A 20902-nucleotide genomic window follows, 5' to 3' on the forward strand; every position below is an offset into this window, starting at 1 on the left:
CCATTCATTGAAGGTGTGCCTTATAATCCAGTTCGCCTCATATCTAGAAAACATTTGAAAATGCACCATTCCTTGGGAGTGTGCCTTATACTCCGTTGTGCCTTTGTACATTGGAAAATATGGTAAATGAAAATACAATGACATACACACACGCATATACAGTATACATAAGTATATGTTGTATGTTACATCATAACATTACATTCCACATAGCATATGGTGAGTGAAGGTTAATAATCCTGTTGGAACGGGTAGTGCATTTAGTGGTATGCCTGGTGAGTCTTGCCAATGAGTAATATGTGATTTCAAGGAGATTGAGGTTGGCAAACAAAAAAATGACAAAAAAAAACAGGGCAGCAGCAAATTGGAGACTGAGGTGTCCAAAGGAAACTTAAATTAGCAATTAAATCTAATTATGAAAGAATTGTAAAACAGCCACATTTGTTGAGCATAGTGGTGCACACGTGATTTGCATCATTTTCTCATAATTGGAACGCTTTGGGTTCGATTTTCGACTCTGATCTTATGGTCAGTAATGTCCCCTTTCACAGCTTTTCTATGGGTGTTACAGCTCGTACGACAGCCATTTGTCGCATGAGTAGTCCCTGGACAAGAAAAGGAATGAGCTGGCAGGAAGAAGTCAAGAAGTCTTCCCGGAAGATTTGTCATCAGGTGCCTCAGCTACGGTTGCAGGTGTCCACCGCGTTGTTGTTCTAAGTGCAATGTGAAAAGGCAATTGCTTTTCACCAAAACTACGTAGGTCTATAGATGGTGGGAAAAAAAATATATTTTTCTTTCACAAATGAAGCACTACTTTCGATCTGGATTTATTTATATTTCCAGCAATGTTATTGCAAAAAAAATATACACGGTATATATCAGTGTCTGAAACTCATTACAAAAAGTACTGTCCTGCCCGGCCATAAAGTTGCCTGCCCCATTTTTCACAAGTTGAAAGACAATAAGACAACTAATGGCAAAAAAACATTGTTGCGAAGTATAAAGGATTTGTTTTTTAAATTAAGGAAGTACCTACCACAAATGCTCCCTGGCTTAATTTATGGTAAATCTTCTTTGCTGAAGATTTTGCTCCAGTAGTCATTTGTCGTCATGGTGCACAATGCAATGTTTGCGTTGCATTTGCGTTTTTTTTTCTTGAAGAAGTTGTCGGCCACCCGGGATGAGACGTTTTGAAAGTTGTACGCCCGACGTAAAAGTTGTACGCCTCGGGCCTCCGGGCAGATGTTATTTCAAAACTGTATATTGTCATGATCTGGTTGGCGACCAACGGGGGGCGCTGTCGGCCCCGCCTGCACCTGCACAGGTGCTGGTCATCCCGATCAGATCGGCGACCAACGGGTAGCGACGTCAGCTCTGCCTGCAGCCTCGCAGGTGCTGGTCGTTTAATCACTGACACTTAAAAGGACACCCGGCACGACCATCCGGGGTCGGTTCATTGTTTGCTGCTTGTTTGCTGCATGCATTGTGTATGTGTTTGTTTAACCTTGGCAGACTTTTACTTTTGGTCTTCTTTTGCTACTTTGTATTTTTTCCATTCAGATGATTTTGATGTGTTACATTTTGTTCCTGCTGACTTTAATTTAATACAATTTGTGAAACAACCTCCTCCTCCTGCCTGCTTTTTGGGATCCGCACCCACCATCACCACCTTGCAAACCATGACAGAATGCACCGACCAACCATCGGATCCCGCAGGTACATCGGAGCCATGTCATTTCCACCCTGTGCCTGGCAATGCTACGTCCACGTTAGCCCGAGCCTCGTCGAGTTTGAATTGCGTCACTCGACGAGCCGTAACGTCCACGTAAACGTCCGGCCGAGACCTCCTTCCAGGTGGCCGTCCAGGGTGACACTGGGTGACTGGCAGTGCCCGCCCACGTCCAGTCACGCTGTCGTCGTGCATGACGAATGGAGTCTCATCCACAACGAGCCGTGCAACGTCCGCGTCAACGTCAGTCCGAGACCCCACTCACCGCTGCATCCTGGAGCGGCTCTGGACTGGTCTCGTTCCCCCGGAGCCGGGCAGTTCACGCCCACGTCGGCGTCCGGCCGAGACCTGGTCCCATACGGCCGTACGGGGTGCCACTCTGCGCCTGGATGTTCGACGTCCACGTTAAGCCATGCGCCGTCGCGTGAACGTGCGAGAGGGATCGCACTCACGCCCACGACGATCCGTGCCGCGTCTTCGTCCACCCATTGTTTGCTGCTTGTTTGCTGCTTGTTTGCTGCATGCATTGTGTATGTGTTTGTATAACGTTGGCGGACTTTTACTTTTGGTCTTCTTTTGCTACTTTGTATTTTTTCCATTCAGATGATTTTGATGTGTGACATTTTGTTCCTGCTGAGTTTAATTTAATACAATTTGTCAAACAACCTCCTGCTCCCTCCTGCCTGCTTTTTGGGATCCGCACCCACCATCACCACCTTGCAAATCGTGACATATATATGTATCTTTTTTGTGTGTTTTTTTTTTTTTACATAATGATGATTGCAAATAGCCTGAGAGAACTCCCCCTCAACCCAATTCCCCCCCAAAAAATCTACCGTCACAGACAACACCAATACACAATGTATTGGTCAGAGAATTAATAAAAAGAGCATGTGAGTGCTGAGACTGTGCAGGACAGCGTCCACTTCAGGCACTCATCTGGGTCCAAAAATGTGGGCCTCCATTTGGGTTAATCATGAGCAGCTCCAAAATACCTCACACAAAGTACAACAATAACATCGCTCTGCCCCTTTTTTTGCATGGATATCACGTAATGAGATGCTGCCAGACAGTGAACTGCCTCCAAAGCTCAATGATTAGAATTTAAATGTATCCACGATGGGAAAGGCCCGCCCGGGAAGAAAACGCATAGCTGTAAGGACAACAAGCAAAGATCTTCTGTACGAAAGACACGAAGCAAGCGTCTGAGCTCCAGCGGTAGTTCTCAAAGTGTTTCTTAAAGAGCCCTCTCCCATAGACCACAAGTAATTATGCTGAAAATCCACAGGAATGTGCAGGAAGGGCTGCTCCTTGACTGCTGCCAAGGTGAGAAAATCTATGAGGTTTGGGTGGCAGCGCCAACATTAGTCAGCTGGCTCCAACAAAGCGACCTTATCTGGAAAGACGTGCAAAGTCAACACAAGAGTCTCCTTTCCCAAACTCATTCGTCACTTCGCCCCTTTGCTTTTTAATTTTGAAATGTATACAAAACTAGGTCAGTTGAACCGTCCGTCATCGAGGAGAATTTATTTTATCAGCACTTGGGAAAGGTGCCAAATCTCCATCACATTCAGGCTGTTATCATGCTATGCTGTGCATTAGCAAGCAGCTGCACTCACGGGTCGGACGTGCATGCACATGAACTGGACAAAGCTCTTTGCAGTATAGAAAATGTTTAATGTTGATTCTTTGTCTACAAAACTGCTGCCAAGATCAACGTTTCAACATCTCATGCAATAACATTAACATCCATTTAAAGACATAACATAAAAAAGGGGTGAAGTTCACTGGAAACAACAGAGAGCAACACAAGTGAAGAAATAGAAACCATCAACCCAAATCAACAAGCTCATGGACCCTAAAAGCCTCTGCAACACGTTAGTCGATTCATCAGAACCTTCTATTTCAAAACATAAAACAAAATTGCTTCTGAAATTGTACAAAACACCGATGACCTGAATCTACCGTCTAGTATTACTGCTTGAAATGTTAAAAATTAATCTACAAGAAAGGTACATTGTTTCTCTTTTACTGTTATTATCTGTTTAATTTATTCTTGACCCTTGTATGACAATTAACTCATTCACTGCCATTCCCAAATGTATTCGGGAATTGAAAAAATTCCTGAATTTTTTTCGGGTTATGGTTTTCCTGCGGGGGATACCGATAAAGCGCTGGTCAGACCTCTGGCAATGTTTCTCCTTTCCACGAGGGGGGAGCATTTTCATTTTGTCCATGTTAGCGCTTTGTTAGAGCTTCAGCTGTTGTTAAACCGCTATATAAACCCATTTTTGTATTATAGTATTTCATACAGCTGCCCCCATTTCAAACTCCGTTAACTCCAGACCCATACAATTTAGGAATATACTCTTTTGTTTTCATCAAAGAAAATAGTCTAAGGTTTCTTACACTGAATTGAATGTTTATGAAGTCCTAAACCTCAATATTCTGTGGGTCTTGCAATTTGAATGAAAATGACAAACACTGGCACTGGACTGGAAACATTTTTGCACATCATCTGGCAGTGAATGAGTTAATGATGCAAAGGTATTATTGCTGTATATGTAGATTTTCTTTCTTAGCTTTTCCCTTTTCTGCTCCATTACTTGTAACTCAGGTTTGATTAAAAGCCTATTTTGGCAAACACATAAAATGTTATTGCTCATTCCTTAAGATCTAGATATTGGATAAGACAGGTTCATGGAGAGCATGCGCTTGTGTTCAGACAACTTGCCCCTGCCAAAACATTTCCAGTCAACAACCCGACTGCCAGACATACACAGAGGCCACATGCGCATTACTATATTAGGAAGATGCTTCCATTTGGAAGTGAAACACACATCTGCAGCCATTTGACAACTCACTTTGGGGCAGAAGCCCAAAACAAATTCCATAATGACATACAAACAAATTAGATAGCAATGAATGTGTCGTTTCTCGAGGCCTTGTGAAGAAATTTCATGTCTCGAATTGGGTGTCGGCATTAAGTATGTGAAAAAAAATAACTTCAAAGTATCTCAGACATTATGAGTGAAAAGCTGTTTAATGCTTGACTGATGAGTTTTTCCTCCATCAGCCTGACAGGGTGAGACTGGAAGAAAGCCACAAAATGAAAATGTCCCAATTGAACTGCACTGTTAATAGAGCATTGTGTAACACATAATACTCACTGGTTTTGTTTATCCGTGCGCTTTTTTTATGACAAAAAAAAATAATTGTGGGGAATCAATGACAGATAATCTATATACCAGTGGTGTGCAACTTTTGTAAAATATTCCACTAATTAGAGCCATGTGCTAGCCACCTATCCAACCATCTGACCAAAATATTGAAGCGAGGGCCAATATAGTTAAATGGCCAATAATAGCAGCAAACCCTGAGTCCACTGGCCTTTCATGCATGCTTCATAAGTACACGCCAGTGCTTCTGATGTACATTTGGCATTTAATGAAAGTAGTAGTGGAAAAAAAAAGTAATAACAGTTAGAAGGTCCAAACGCAAGCCCCAAATGCCTGTTCGACAAACATCGCGCACAATAAAAACTCCAATGGCCTCAATTGAAGATTAACTCATTCACTGCCAGATGTACACTCCAGTGCCAGGGTTTTTGTCATTTTTACTCAATTCCACGACTCACAGAATATTGAGTTTGAGGACAACATAAACAGTCAATGCAGCGTAAGAAACCTTCGACTCTCTTGTTTCATCAGAAAAAAGGGTTAATTCTGAAGTTATATGGGTCTGGAGTAATATGGGGTGCAAGTGGTGGCGGCTGTACAAAAGATAAATGCTGCCCCCTAGTGGAAGGGGGAAAACACTGCCAGAGGTCTGACCAGCGCTTTATCGACACCCCAACCCCCCGCACAGGAAAAACCCAAACAAATTTGTCAATGGGACCCTACTTCATAATTTCAATTCCCGAATAAATTCAGAAATGGCAGTGAATGAGTTAAATACAGCAAATATTTCAAGTGTGTATATTCTCAATAAATAAATAAATAAATAAATAAATACATAAATAAATAAATCCTGTAGAAGACGTGCAGCACATATTGCCTACCACTGTGAGGAGGACATGAATGGGCTCTATTCGGTTTCAACTGCGGTACGGTGGGCTTAAATGTGATGATCTAACCAAATACCACGTTACCGGGTCAGGGTTCCTTTCACGTAAAAGGTTGCTAAGTCAAAAGCTTTTGACACTTTGGACAAGTTATTGGAGTTGCAGATCATAGCACATAGGAGTCATATGGAGAGAAACGATCCACACACACACACACACACTGATGGAAATTTTAAGTGTTGCATGTTTTTGGAATGTGGGAGGAAGCCGCAGTACCCAGAAAAACCCCATACAGAGGTCGAGTTCAAACTGCACAGAGGAAGGCCAAAGTTGGAATCTATCCCTGCATCTCGCACTGTGAAGCATTTTGTGATTAACTTGTCGCCCACCATGCCAACCAACTCTTCAAGAGCTTTGTAAAATTTCTTTTGGCATGAGAACAATCTTTTTTAATACAAACAAAGCGGACGTTGCCCAGTGTCGCAGCAGGAAGTAGTTTTATAGGCCATGGATTCACTCAGCTTCCCCCATTACAAGGAGCTTCGACTGATAGCCTTGCATATACCATGTCATTAAAAACAACGGACCTTCTCACTGTAGTGCCAAAGAAATGAATGGAGCCACGAAGGACAAAAGCAAGAGTAAAACAAATTATGTGATAAAGACACAAAAAGAAATATGAGCGTCACTTACTTTATCTGCTACAATTGGGCTGCCAACTTTGGAAGTTATAGCATGTAATCCACTGGATGACAACACAACATGTAATGACCAATGCTTGGTTTTACAAACTTTAAATGCAGCGTTCTCTCTGATGCCCGCAGACTGTCAAAGGTATAAAATACTCTCCACATTCCTGTACATTAAAAAATGTCATGTTCTGTTCCCAAGTGTGTGTCATCATCATCATCATCATCATCATCATCATCATCATCATCATCATCATCATCATCACCATCATCATCATCATAAAAAAACGGGAAAAAAACCATTGCAGGAGAACTAGCAGTGTTGGTGTCAGTAAAAACAGGGATCATTCTAAAGTGTCCCCAGAGACCATTTCCGAGAACAGATAATTGCTTCAAGTTGGCTGTAATTGGTTTGTCTGATTGATGTTGCTCCCATGTATTTTTTTGTTTTAAACATGACCAACTTTAAGGTTGTTTTTATAAGCATGACCAACCTTCTTTGAGGTTACAATGAGCAACTTAAAGGACGAGCTATGGCCATATGGCAAAGGCTGGAATTAATACTTATGTTTGTGGTAGATCTTTCACATTTCTGAATATATGAAGCATTTTTTATGAAAGAATGTCATGAAATACATTTTTGATTTGTTTTCAGTTTGCAAGGTGGTAGATGGTTGTGGATCCCAAAATAAGCAGGCAGGAGGGAGCAGCAGGTTGTGTTTGACAAATTGTATTAAAATAAAGTCAGCAGGAACAAAATCTAAAACCTCAAAGTCATCTGAACAGAAAAGTACAAAGTATCAAAGAAAACCAAGAGTAAAAGTCTGCCAAGATGAAAAAACCTGACAGGGTGCCACAAACAAATACACAGAACAATGACCCGACACGGAATGGTCGTGCCGGGAGTCCTTTTAACTGCCACTGACTGGGACGACCAACACCTGTACAGCTTCAGGCGGTGCCGACAGCGCTATCCGTTGGTCGCCAACCAGAACATGACAGTCTGCCACGGATTGGAACGACCAACACCTGTGCAGGTGCCGGCGGGGCCGACAGCGCCACCAGTTGGTTGCCAACCAAATCGTGACAGACACAAAAGGAAATCTAAATGAGAACACTAAATACAAAATTACCACCTGCAGAAGATGTAAGGCGCAGAGAAAAATAACTGTGCAAACAGCTACATATGATCAACGAACGCCCATGACATTAAATACTTGACAAAACCCAAGCCAACCACCAGAGCCTTCTGAGTTGTTCTTAGCCACACCACTCGTTGTACAGACCACTTACAAACTAGTGTCTGGGGGTGGAATACACAGCTCTGATGAACACAAGATGCACCAAGACGCTTTTCTCGGTTGCTACAAAAATCAACATTGTGTTATTTATAAGACACTTTACGCAGATATTGCAAAAAAAAATCAAACGACTGACATGATGTCATCTGTGGCAGTCATCGAGATAACAAGTTTCAGCTAGTTAAAACAAGATACATGCCAGTCATGACATTTTTCGTAGTTTTCTAGGCGCGCACATGTTGAAAAATCATGCAATCAGTTTGGAGAATTGTGGAGAATGTAATAGGAAATGAATAGGAAATTAAGAATTCATGACGCAGTTCAACTCTGTTACAGAAATGTGTACATAGTGTTCATCATTTTCAATGCTATCAATTGTTTTGAGTAATCAATCCGTATCAGGAAAGTATATCTTAGAAGTTACCCTTACACATATCTGTACATGATATACTTTTATTTTTTTCTTAATGTATTATGATCATGATGGACGAATCTTATATCTAATGAAACTTGAATTCCTTCGGTATAGTAGTGACCTTGTAGCATGTCTGATCATAAAGTAGCTAACCCAGATGACAAAAAGGCAGCTCAGAAAAAAATGACCTCATTCCCATTTGCACTGATGGGGTGATGAAGGTCCCCCTGGGCCAGAACTGCAGGCCTACAGCAAGTTAAATCCCAGTCGGGAAGACCTTTTGGGCCAGGTGTGAGGGGGGGCGCCACATCACAGCACTAAGTGGTCGCAGAAACCTTTGCGGCAACAAAAACTGAGGGGGGGGGGGCTATAGATGGCATTATTCCAAGGAGTGAAGTCTGGGAACCGCTCTTATAAAATCTATGCTCACTCGGTACTAGTGTGAATATTTTTTCCATGATTTAAAATAGATTTATTGATTCATGAGGGAGCTGTCAGAGTGTCCTTGGGAGCTTTGAAAGGCGCTTGAAATAAAATGTTATTGTTATTGTTACTGTTACTGTTACTGTTACTGTTATTGTTATTGTTATTGTTATTGTTATTGTTATTGTTATTATTATTCAGAAACGTTCAGGGCCATCTTCTTTCCGTTTTGAAATTAGCTTCAACATTAGAAATAAATTAAGAGACACACACAATTAAATTACTTCCCGTGATTCTTTTGCTTGTGTGCAAGCATGAAAATTTCCCCATTGTGGGACGAATAAAGGTTTTCTGATTCTGATTCTGAAAACCACAGGTCTGCAACCCCCTCCACCGTCTCTTTTGTGAATCCATATGACTTAGTTCCACATTTCATTCAGTCATCAAATATAAAGCGGCCACATCTAAAGTACATCCTATGGATGTATGCTCATGTTCCACTTGTCATGAAAGAGGGATGTATCGACTAGAGTTTCAAAATATTCTATGGTGTGTCAAGAGACAACATTGGATTGGATTGGATTAGCCTTTATTAGTCTCGCAGTGGGAAAAAAATACATTTGACAGCAGTAAAGTTATGAAAGGAAGAGGAAAGAAAAGAAGTAGAAAAACAAAATACAAGAGCTGCTGGAAAGGCAGCCACTCTCGCGGCGTCACCTTGAAGTCAAAATTACAAAAAAAAACGAAATAACAAATATGACAACATAAAGACAAAGTCATTCATTTTAAGCACTTTCTGCACTTTCTGTATTGCATGAAGAAGTTCTAAATGATAGAGGAGAGCATCAAAGCATCCTTTTCACCAGTGGATAAGGGACGTCTTGGTGGAATGTGCACGTCTACTACAGGCTAACTGTTGAAAGCAAACACGAAGTTGTAGCATCCATTGACGAAAAGAGATTGTCTCTCATCTCCTATCACACGTAAATCCGTTTCAATTCCACTTCGCGACAGTTCCACATATGCATCGGCGCTCTAGCCGCAGATTGTCCAACAGCACTGACCTTTCCGCTTAACAAAGTGGGGCTGTGAAAATGCTGCCCATTGCAGGGGCAAAAAAGCAGAATCGCCTCAGAGCTGTCCATCGATGACAGTGAAATTGGACAGACATTCCTCCCAATCAAAAACAGTGCTGGCATATTCGTGCTGCCGAAAAGGCGCAACCGCTCAGCACAGTCTCCTCACATATTTTCCTCGATGAGCAATTAAATTGGGTTGAAAGCCCTTGTGGAGAGGTGGGAGTATTGCACAATCTCTCATTGTAGTTTTGAAACACAAGGAGGACCTAATAAGTGATCATGCTGTTTTGATCAGATAAGTGAGATGAGAAGTGATCACATGATTCATCACGCAGTAACACCCACATTGCCCCTAACGCGGGAGGGTCCACATCATACCTCCTCCCACTCCTGTGCAATTTGGGAATGAGCAAGACATTCAAGATCAGTCGGGGTTGACAGAATCAAAGCAGAGGTCATGTTCATGTTTATAACCCGTACAAGTTGGACAGGAACTGAGGTAACTTGTCACTGGCGTCCAGACAAAGGCAATTCTTAAGAGAGTTTACACATGGGGGCCATGACTCATTTAAGGGACTAAACACAAAGCATCTTGTTTAAACCTGAGATCTTGACTCACAGTGATGTATTTTGTTGTTTCTATTTTGTTGCAATTACTAGTTCTAAGTTCAATCATTATAAAAAGCTATTTGATTTTGGAACTGAAATTATTTCCCCCAAAACTGTAAGCACTACTAATGGTGAATTCAAGAGTTATTTGTTGATTGCCTGATTATATTCCAACTTTTCAGAGTTCCGGGTGTATACACCTGAATATAATTGTAAAATATCTCGAAAATGTCTCCACTGTGAGACTAATAAAGGCTCATCCAATCAAGTTTCTGCCTTTATTTATCTGTGAATTTTGCAATGCTTCATTGAAAAAAACTGAGCCAGCCTGATGCAATTGGCTCATACTTATCAACAAATAGTTTAAAAAATGAGCTTGGGAAAAGACCAACACAACCTAAAAGCGGAGTACATTTTATGATCCTAACAGGTTTTTATTAGCTACTCAAGCATGTGTGACCATGATATCAGGCAGTTAAAATGTCCGTGACCCTGCAGCCGGTGGGTGAGGCCTCCACCACGCGAACTGAAAGCATGCGATCTCTCATCCCCACTACCAGGGGACTGATAAATGAACATGACTTCATATGGCTTTTTCATTTGAGAAGGTCATCCAGCTAAGGTATCAATTGACATAGTAAACACATGGTTCTGGGCAGCCTTATGGAAAGACAAGTGTTTGGGGATTGATTAGGTAAGTCCTCCTTCTGACCCAAAGCCCAAGTGTGACAATGTAATCGAATTCGGACACGCACGTACCTCTGAGAATGTAATTCTGGTAGTTCTGGTCAGCTTCAGCACCTACTTTGATCAGACAAGTCAGTCCCTCGGCCACCACAAATTCATGCACCAGATCCTTGTCATCCTAAACAGGAGAAATGGAAGACAAGTCAATATTGTCGGCAAAATTTACAATAACCCTAACTTTCACTATTTTTTTTAAATGAGGGTGGTGAACGACCTTGGGATTTGCAACCCCCCCAATGAAGATTGGTGAGTTATCGGAGAGACGCTAGTTAGCTTTCTGACTGCTGTTGCTCACCAAGTAAGGCTACTACGTTCCTCCCTCACCACCTCATCAGATTGTATTTGAACCTGGTGAGAGCATAATGGTAATATGTTTGATCATGTTAGCACTTGATGCTATCATGAATGTTGTTGCACTACTCTGTTAACAGTACATCACAGGATAGAAAGAACATTGGCGAGAAATTTTGATGGTACAATTTAAAACTGATGCAGTCACACGCAGGCTGCAGCGGACCAAGCTCAGATTTCTGTCACATGACATAAGAACCGTCTTTGAAATCATTTCTTGCATGACATCTGATATCAGTGCATTCGATCAACATTAGAATTGTTTGCCGTGTTCATACCTGTCCTTCTGAACAGCACAAAACAAATACAGTACAGTAGAAGAGAGTTTTAGGATAGATTGGCAAGAGAAGAAGAGGTTTGCCAATAAACCTCAGTGGAACCAATTTAGTAGGAATTTCATCCGTGAGTCACCGAGGGGCAAATAGCATCATTTACTTGAGAAAATATATTATTAAGCGGAGCTTTTCAGCCAGCTGCAGCAGTATTGATGAGTCACAGCATTAGGGCGAGTGAGCATATGGACATAACTCATTTCAGCAGCTTGTTGGAACCGTCTCATCTTTCAGTCACTCGAACACAGATTGTGTGGCTATAGGTGAATGTTGGAACGTGACGCGAGAAAATCCAGATGTAAAACCATTGGTTTATGCTATTTAACATTGTCTTCACCTGTTGTGGTCAAAAAGCCAAGCCACGCCGCCAGCCCTTTGATTAAGGTTTCAATAAACAAGTACAAAGACTTGTGATTGTGAGATTGCCATTTGTTTAGAAGGCCATTGTGAAACGCGACGATCGAGTTATTCGAAATGTGAAGCATACCGTCACTGTCGAGCGAAATCTTCAATGTTCAAAAATCACAACTTGTCATGAGGAACTTATTTTTAAAAAGTTATCTTGCTTAAATTACCAAATAGTATAAATTGGTCTGATACATTATATTGCTCTATTGCACAGGAATCTGAAGAAAACCACACCATAAAATAACATGCAATCGCTGAATCAAAACTCTAAAAACTGGCTAATTTACGACAAGCTTTAATTTAATGTGGTAGGCCAAATTACACTCATATCAACCTACAGGATGAAATGGCTTTATTACTTCACAAAGCAAATGACATTTATTACATCATTTTCCCAAGCTTTGTTTGAAAGGTTTTAGCCCCCCAGCTGATCCAATTGTAATATACCAGACTTCCTCAAATGTATCCAACCAAACTGTTTTAACACATTATTGTCTATCAACACTTACAGTTTCAACTTTCTTAACTCTTTCAGTGCCATTCACAAATTTATTCGGGAATTGAAAATACGACGTAGAGCGCCATTCCCAAATGTTTGGTTTTTTTTTTTTTCATGCTTAGGTGCCGATAAAGCGCTGACCATGGGCTCTGGAAATGTGTTTTATTTTCCACAAGGGGCAGCATTTCCCTTATTTCTATGTGTGTGCTTTGTTCAGGCTTCATCTATTGTTAAAGCACTATATAAACAAATATTTATGTATTGCATTGTATTTTGGCTACCCTCATTTCAAAGTCATATAATTCCAGACCAATATACAGTAAAGTCTCGTTATATCGATATCGGATATATCGATAGTCCCGGTTATATCGATACTATTTCTATGCACGCACGGAGAAAATTACATGCAAACAGGGTCGGATATATCGATAGTCCCGGTTATATCGATATTTTTTCGGACTCCCTTGAATATCGATATAACGAGACTTTACTGTAATTAAGAAATTAACTTTTTTTCTGATGAAAGAAGTGAGTAAGGTTTCTCACGCTGTATTGAATGTTTATGTAGTCCTAATACTCAATATTTCTGTGGATCCTGGAATTCAAGTGACAATGAAAAAACCCTGGCACTGCAGTGGACACATGATTTTGCACGTCTGGCAGTGAATGAATTAATCTCATCTCATCTCATTTTCCGTACCGCTTATTCCTCATTAGGGTTGCGGGGGTTGCTGGAACCTATCTCAGCTGTCTTTGGGCACGAGGCGGGGGACACCCTGAATTGGTTGCCAGCCAATCGCAGGGCACACGAAGACATACAACAGTCACTCTCACACTCACACCTAGGGACAATTTGGAGTGGTCAATCTGCCTGTCATGCATGTTTTTTGGAGTGTGGGAGGAAACCGGAGGACCCGCAGAAAACCCACGCGGGTCCGGGGAGAACATGCAAACTCCACACAGGGAGGCCGGACCGGGACGCGAACCGGCGACCTCTGCACTGTGAAGCCGGTGTGCTAACCACTCGACTACCGGGCCGCCATCTGAATGAATTAATGATGCGTAAAAAAAATGACTCCTCCACGGACCAATAATGTCAATTTGTGAAAAAAATATTTGGATACATCTGGTTTTTGCCAAACAAGAATATTCCAAAAAAACTGCCAGGCAGGAGGAAAAAGATGGAGGACATTGATTCACTGCGGCGACCCCTGAAGGGAAAAGCGAAAGGGAAAGAAGAATATTCAGAAAAAAAGAGGTGGGGGTTGCTTTTTAAGTTTCTTGATTTAAAGGACAACCAACGTCACTTTTTTTGTTTTTTAACTGACATAAAAAAAAAACGTTTGATAGCATCTAAAATACCCAAAACACGCAGTATGATATTTTTAGTGAAATGCAAAACACCAATAAAAATGACTTAAAGTGTCCAAAATCTGCAAAAAATTGAGCTGCGAATTGGGCATTTTCAGAAAGTCCCGCCCCCAGTTCGTGACGTCACACCAAGACATCTAGCTAGCATTGCTGGAGAATCCAAACAATGGCTTCAGATTCGGAGAATATGCTTTCTTGTTACACATCCAGTTATGAATATGATTCAAATAGTTCTGAAGAGGAACGCATACATGTTTGTAATCGATTAAATAATTTATTCCATGCCATTTTGAGGCAACATTGGGGCAACAATGGATCATCAGAAGGGAGGCAGAACATGGCGACCTCCAGTGGCTACCTCCGCTTCGACAGGCTGATAAATTCCTTATATGGAGCTTGGACTCCCACTTCTGGCGGCTTTTGGGTGCAACACGGTTCTCAAACCAAACATGTACAGCAAAATACATTGGCGTGATGGAAGGACGCTACAATGCGTCTTTTTTACGGTCAGGGGGCGGTCCTTTCATGACGTCACGTAAGGACTCGTCACCAACTCAAAAACAAGACTTCCTGAATATTCAGAGCGAGTCTTAAAACGTAAAATATAGCTATATGCGGTGGAATCTTATTAAAATACGCTCAGTAGAATTCATTTGAAGCCATTTTACTAATTATGGACACAACTTGTCCGGAGACGTCGGTTGTCCTTTAAAGGCTTGTGCTAATGATGTTTACGCTTCTCGTATAGAACGCAACATTTATTTAAATTGGTCATGACGCTTGAATGTCGCTGCGCTGATGACCATTTTGTGTTTGGGAGCCTTTTCCTGAGCATCTTCATCTATATTAAGTTCATAGAGTTGCTTGTTCAGTAGCCACAAGGAGACACAAGCCAGTGTCTTATTGTTCTGGTCCCAAGCCCGGATAAATACAGAGGGTTGTGTCAGGAAGGGCATCCGACGTAAAAGCCTAAACAAACATGCGAATGAAACCTCTGAATATGGAGGACACTGATTCGCTGTGGCAACCCCTTGAAGGGAAAAGCTAAAAGGAAAAGAAGAGGTCATGACATACACTCTTAGCCACAGGTGTCAAAGTCAAGGCCCGCGGGCCAAATCTGGCCTGCCACATCATTTTTTTCGGCCCGCGAAAGCCAATCAAACTTGTTAAATTCCATGATGATTGCTAAAATCTGAGCCAAAATTTCATTTTTTTGGATGTCAACCACAATAAAAGTCATTCTTGACTTCAGATTTGAAAGCGAGTTATTCATTAATTTGCTGTGTGCTCTAATATTTGAAGGGATTTAAACATTCTAATGGGTTCCCCAAATTCATAACGGCCCTCGAGAGGAAACCATAACTACAATGTGGCCCGCGGCAAAAAATTACTTTGACACCCCTGCTCTTAGCGGACATTTGTGAGGATAAGGCTTTCTGGCTACACTATCAGCTAATTTACATGTCTTAATTCCGTGAATGTCCTATTTTTTTTTCACAAATACTGTTGGGCAGTCCGCATGTTTGAGGTTTATATTTTTACAAATTACTGACTAATCTAAAGTTTTTAAAATGATGCCGCTTCCAATATATTTGTTGAACAAACCGTGTTTGAGATCCCGCAAAAATGTCTGATTTTGGATGAACAAGGATTCCATCCGACGCCAGCAATTCATCTATTGCAGCCCAACGCTGTTACCCGTCATATTAAAAGCTAGAAAGAAGGAAAATTTGATCCCCAATGACAAAACCACCTGCAACTCTCACCTGTCAGTAACATTGTTATTTAAAGCCCAGCTGGGGCGTGTTCTGATGAAGCCCGTCATTCAGATGAGGGCATGGAAAAGAGAAGCCCAATACCGTGTGGCAATCAAGGCTCCTTCCCTTCCCTGGAGGGGGTTAAACTGCTTCCATAACAGCTTTACCATAGGTGCATGATTGTTACTACCAGTGTGGAAATGGAAGAAACCGGCTGCTGAAAAGTGTGATTTACCTGAAAGATTTGCTTGAGGGAAAAGAGGGCTCTCCTCAGCTCCCTTCCGCTGGAGTTGTAGAGTTTTTCTGTATGGAGAGCAAAGGAGATGAATCAGTCACACATGTGGAAACCCCCCATCATGTCACAAAGCAAATGGTGAATAAATAAGACTAATTTGTTTTGTCCGATGCTGAAAGAGACGCTCATGAACAGTGGTTGAAATGAACACAGTGTGCCATGAATAATAAATAACTCCATTGTGTTTGCTGACTTGAAATAGCTGCAATTATTCCCAAGTAGCCAAATGTGCCGTGAGGCAAAAAGCCGGCGCAAAAAAAGAGCAGACGCTACATCTGGGTAGAGTTAGTGAGTAGTTTCCTGCCGACGGTGCTGAATGCGCAGCTTGTGATTATGCAAATTCATGGCAGAAACACCACAATGGCTAAGAAACAATCTTCTCATTAATCAGTTATGGAAATATGTGGAAAGCTGGGCAGGTCCCTCTAACAGTGAACATTTCCTGCAACAACTTTTGGTCATTGTGTCACTGCTGCCAGAAAGTGGCAGTGCTGAGCCCATTTGGAGACTACCTCACACAGTTTTTATGCTGTATCTTTTGTGGAAATGGATTGGAAAGCTGGACTTTAAAAACAAGTTGACCTCAACACCAGGGACCGGACATTTTATCTCTCTCGCAGTCTGTCTCACTCAGTCTCTGTCTGTCTGTCTGTCTGTCTGTCTGTCTGTCTGTCAGGCTCTCTCTTTCTCTGCCCCCCCCCCCTCCTCTCTCTCGGACGGACACTGATCAGCATTCGAGCAAGTCTTCTTTATAGCATCAACTAATCCCATTCTCAAGTATGACGAACACACACTGATTGGTGTATACGATTGGCTTCCGAGCAATAGGTTCCCATTCATTATTGTTGCTGGCCATTGCAACGAGTGGGTAAATCCCTTTAGTGGATGAACAGAGGGAGGAAGAGAGAGGATGCCGGCTATGTCGGCTGCCAGTTCTGTGGGCACACACAGTCTACTTACAGACACTGGACAAGACAGAATAAGCACACTGAGCCTGGTGTACTTGAGGGTGCCTTTCCAATGACACAAAGCTTTTTCCCACCATATGCATTGGGTCACTGATGCAATAATCACACAGCATCATGCTGCTACATACTTTGTAAAAAGATGATTCAAGATAGACAAGATTTTTAACATGTAAACACTTTAAACATCATCCAAGAGGTCAACCATTTGGTCTTGGTTTATTTGCTGGATGAGACAGCAGCCGCAGGTTTCATTCAACATCAACATGTTGAATCTGAATCTGTACAAAGGACAAAAGTGCCATCATGGCAGTGATCGTTATGGGATGGGATGGTGGTTGTTGAGTTTATGCCATTAAGATTCATTGTAATGGCATCAGGCCATCTGGGCCAACACAGCCTTCTCTACTGGCCTAAATATTACATTAGCACAGTTGAAATAGTTGTTCCATGCACGTGTACAAATTCATTTCAATGGGAGTATTTTTTTCAGTGCGCAGGATTTTTGTTGTTGACAAAAATGACATTGGCAATGACACTGAACATAACGTTTATGTTTTTCTCTCCTCTAATAAGTATATTTTTTGTGTTTGGTCCTGTGATGGTGACATGTGAATGCAAATGACAGTTGCAAGCAGTCAGAATGATGCCTTTTTGTATAGTACAGTATTGATGGTTTCTGGATTTGCCCCAACAATACTGTAGTGGCAATGTGACCGTGGATTCTCAGTTTGCTGGACAGAATATTTTTTCTTGAAAAATCAAATATATGTTATGAAATAGAAGCCTTGCACGAATAGTCCACTCGAAGGCAGCAGTCTGCCTTACAAATGATGAAGAAAGATTGCCAAATAAATTCATATTTTAGGTTTTTATAAAATGTTATCTCCCCCCGAAAAAAAGGAATCTCAGAAGTCAAACATTAATTTGTTTTGAATGCACCTTTTTATTTTTAGGTAGACATAGGCTGCTGCCTTGAGGATGGTTTGGGAGTCGCCTGATTTGAAAAAAGGTTGGCCTGGATCATTTCCCAACAGTGCAAACCTGAAAGAGACAAAAGTTACCGCAAAGGCCATGTCTTCTGTAAGAAATACAAAGTGTGCCTGCCGAAGGCCAACAAGGTTTTACAAAATGTCCCAATTCCAGATATTTTGTATTACAGTCGTAAAAATATAATGAATGTTTTTTAATTGAATTTTCTGTTAATTATCTAATGGCTCCAGCTTTACTGGGTTAAGAGGTGGTTTAAGTCGAGTAAGTCCTCACTGGAGGCGCAAGCACCAATTGCACAGCTAGAGTCCTGACACAACCATTAAATGAAGTTGTGTACACTTTTCCTTGGAACTACAAATGCAAATTCCTGATTTTAATACACCAAAATGAATCATTAATTATACATTGTTAAAAAAAGTAATCATTTTGCCACCAAAACTGGAGAAATAAGACTCGTAGGTCAAACAAAAGCTTTTGTTTAAACATTTAGATGAGGCACAGTGAATCCGGACTGCAGCTAAGTGAGCGTCTAAAGGATAAACTGTCAGGTCTGCTGTCTCAGCCTCCCGAGCTCCATATTGTGGAGTCGTATGCACATGATTGAGCCCTTCAAGATGAGCAGCATCAGAATCGCTCAGCGGCTGTAACCCAATGTCCATCTGCTGCCCTTCTCCAACAAACATCAGATACCACCAAGCTAATGAATTGACAAGGCAAAGCTAATCAACAAATAAAACAGAACCGTGAGGTTAACAAAATTAAAATAAAACAATGATAACAAGATAGACAAAGCCGGACACAATTGGACATGAGACGAGATTGAGAGTGAATGTCTTGAAAATAAGCACTTGAACGTGAGACGAGTGAAAATATCGGACAACTACTTGACATTCTCTTTCACAGGTGACAAATAAAGACATGACAAACAGGTGCAGAACAAAAGGGAGAGCTCTCCTTTACCACCTGCTGGAGACACATCAAAACAGGTGCGACAATATCATTCTATCATTCAGTTTGTAATCATGTGTTTTCATGTATGCATTCCAATGTCTGAAACTGACTGAGGTCTGAGCACCATTGTGAAAAAGACAGCACAGTTATTTTCCCTTTCACTCTCATATTTATGACTGGAACTTGACTGCTTTTCTTTGTAAACGTTGAATGTCAATCAGCCAACAACCAACTGACACTGTGCCCCGCTTAAGAAGTGACTGCGTCCAGATCGTAGCAAGCCCCGATGACAGCGATGCATCAGCACCTGACTTGACCCCAATTGGCCTTCTACATATCCAGAAGCACATGCGCACGATGCCATTTTCCCGTAACCAAACACTCAGTTCTTCTCTCTTTGTCAGCTCTTTAATCTGGACTGCAATAAAAATGTCAGAACATTATTCCTTGCCGACACTAAATAAGGCACATCTGCAGGAAGAGACAGATCTTTTTCCTGTCTTTGTCAACGTCACGCCCTCTGATGAGGGGCTCCGAGGCCCATATCTAATGAGAAATAGCTCGGTGGAGATTAACGCCGTACCATTTGGCACACCATTTCCGTGCCAGCGACGAAACCACAGAGCTTAATGTTTCAAGACCCCAACTCTCACAGTTTTGTTTACCTGAAGCCAACTGAAACGTCCAACTTACTGCGTTTGTCAGGGCTTTTTTATTGGACCAGTGCAAATCTCCGAAACAGAGACCAAATAAAGCCAAAGTGATAACACATGTTTGGGGCAGGCAATATCATCATGGCTTCATCTTTTGAACGACCGTGTATCAACCACAATTGGACTGCAAAATAGGACTGAATCATTTACAGCTCACTCATTTATTCAATACATATTTTTGATTAAATAGTTGGTCGAGTATAATTATATGCTATGAGTGAATCCTCGCGCCACAAAGTAAGATGTAATCCTCATTATTTTAACTCCTAAATTGCAACATCAAATCACATGTTCTGAGATGTATCACTCTAGATAAGAAAAGGCAACATCTTTATAACTTGCTATAATAATTATCAATAGCACGTGGCTGTGGCAGAGCAGTGGCAGTGTCATATGGACAGTCACATCTCGTCGCCGTCCTGGGCGCGCCCCGCCCCTCCCGTCACCTCCTCCGTTGCTCCCTGGAGACGGCCCCTCCCATCATCACTCACCTGGGCTCCCACAGCTGTTTGTCATTTACTGATTGTGCTTTCTGACTATACAGTAAAGTCTCGTTATATCGATATTCAAGGAAGTCCGAAAAAATATCGATATAACCGGGACTATCGATATATCCGACCCTGTTTGCATGTAATTTTCTCCGTGCATGCATAGAAATAGTATCGATATAACCGGGACTATCGATATATCCGATATCGATATAACGAGACTTTACTGTATATGCCGATCGCACATTACCGTCTCTGTCGGAGAATTCTGGAAGCTATCCTCGCGACTACCTCGCCGTCAGGTCGGTCGTTGTCAGTTGTCCTCACTTACCTTCCCACTGTTTGTTATTTTGCAAGCGTGTCTCAGTAAAGACTTTTTCCTGGAAATCTGTCTCGCCGTGTATTTCGGATCCAAACCGCCCCACCCACCTGCCTCGAGTGCCGTGACAGACACGCTCTGCTATTCACAACAATAGGCGGAAAAAAGTCTGCAGACAAAGGCATATTTACACGGCCATGCAAGTAGTGAAAAATCGCCTTTGCTACTAATAGCAATGTGCAATGATAATTGTAATTCAGTTTGTCATTTTTGTCGCAGTTAAAAAAAAATACAATAAGTGAGATGGCGATTCAGGACTGATGTATCCGAGATACTCCTTTGGCCTGGAAAATGCTACAATCAGTATGGTATTGCAAGCTGTTGTTTCAAGTGCAGCTTAAACAA

At 41.6% G+C, this 20902-nt stretch overlaps 1 protein-coding gene across 6 annotated transcripts in view; it reads right to left on the reverse strand.

Annotated features, from left to right (window-relative positions):
- Positions 1 to 20902, reverse strand: part of fhod3b (formin homology 2 domain containing 3b) — a 136347-nt gene that overhangs the window by 63714 nt on the left and 51731 nt on the right. For all 6 annotated transcript variants that reach the window (XM_088998388.1, XM_088998386.1, XM_088998389.1 and 3 more), the window contains exons 4-5: positions 16009 to 16076; positions 11068 to 11173 (exon numbers count right to left, since the gene is read on the reverse strand). In XM_088998388.1, the coding sequence (XP_088854514.1) occupies positions 11068 to 11173; positions 16009 to 16076 (174 nt within the window). The remainder of the gene's footprint in view (positions 1 to 11067; positions 11174 to 16008; positions 16077 to 20902) is intronic.

This window comes from Hippocampus bargibanti, linkage group LG06 (assembly GCF_051943395.1).
Source record: "Hippocampus bargibanti isolate YZ-2025 linkage group LG06, ASM5194339v1, whole genome shotgun sequence".
Classification (NCBI taxonomy): Eukaryota; Metazoa; Chordata; class Actinopteri; order Syngnathiformes; family Syngnathidae; genus Hippocampus; species Hippocampus bargibanti.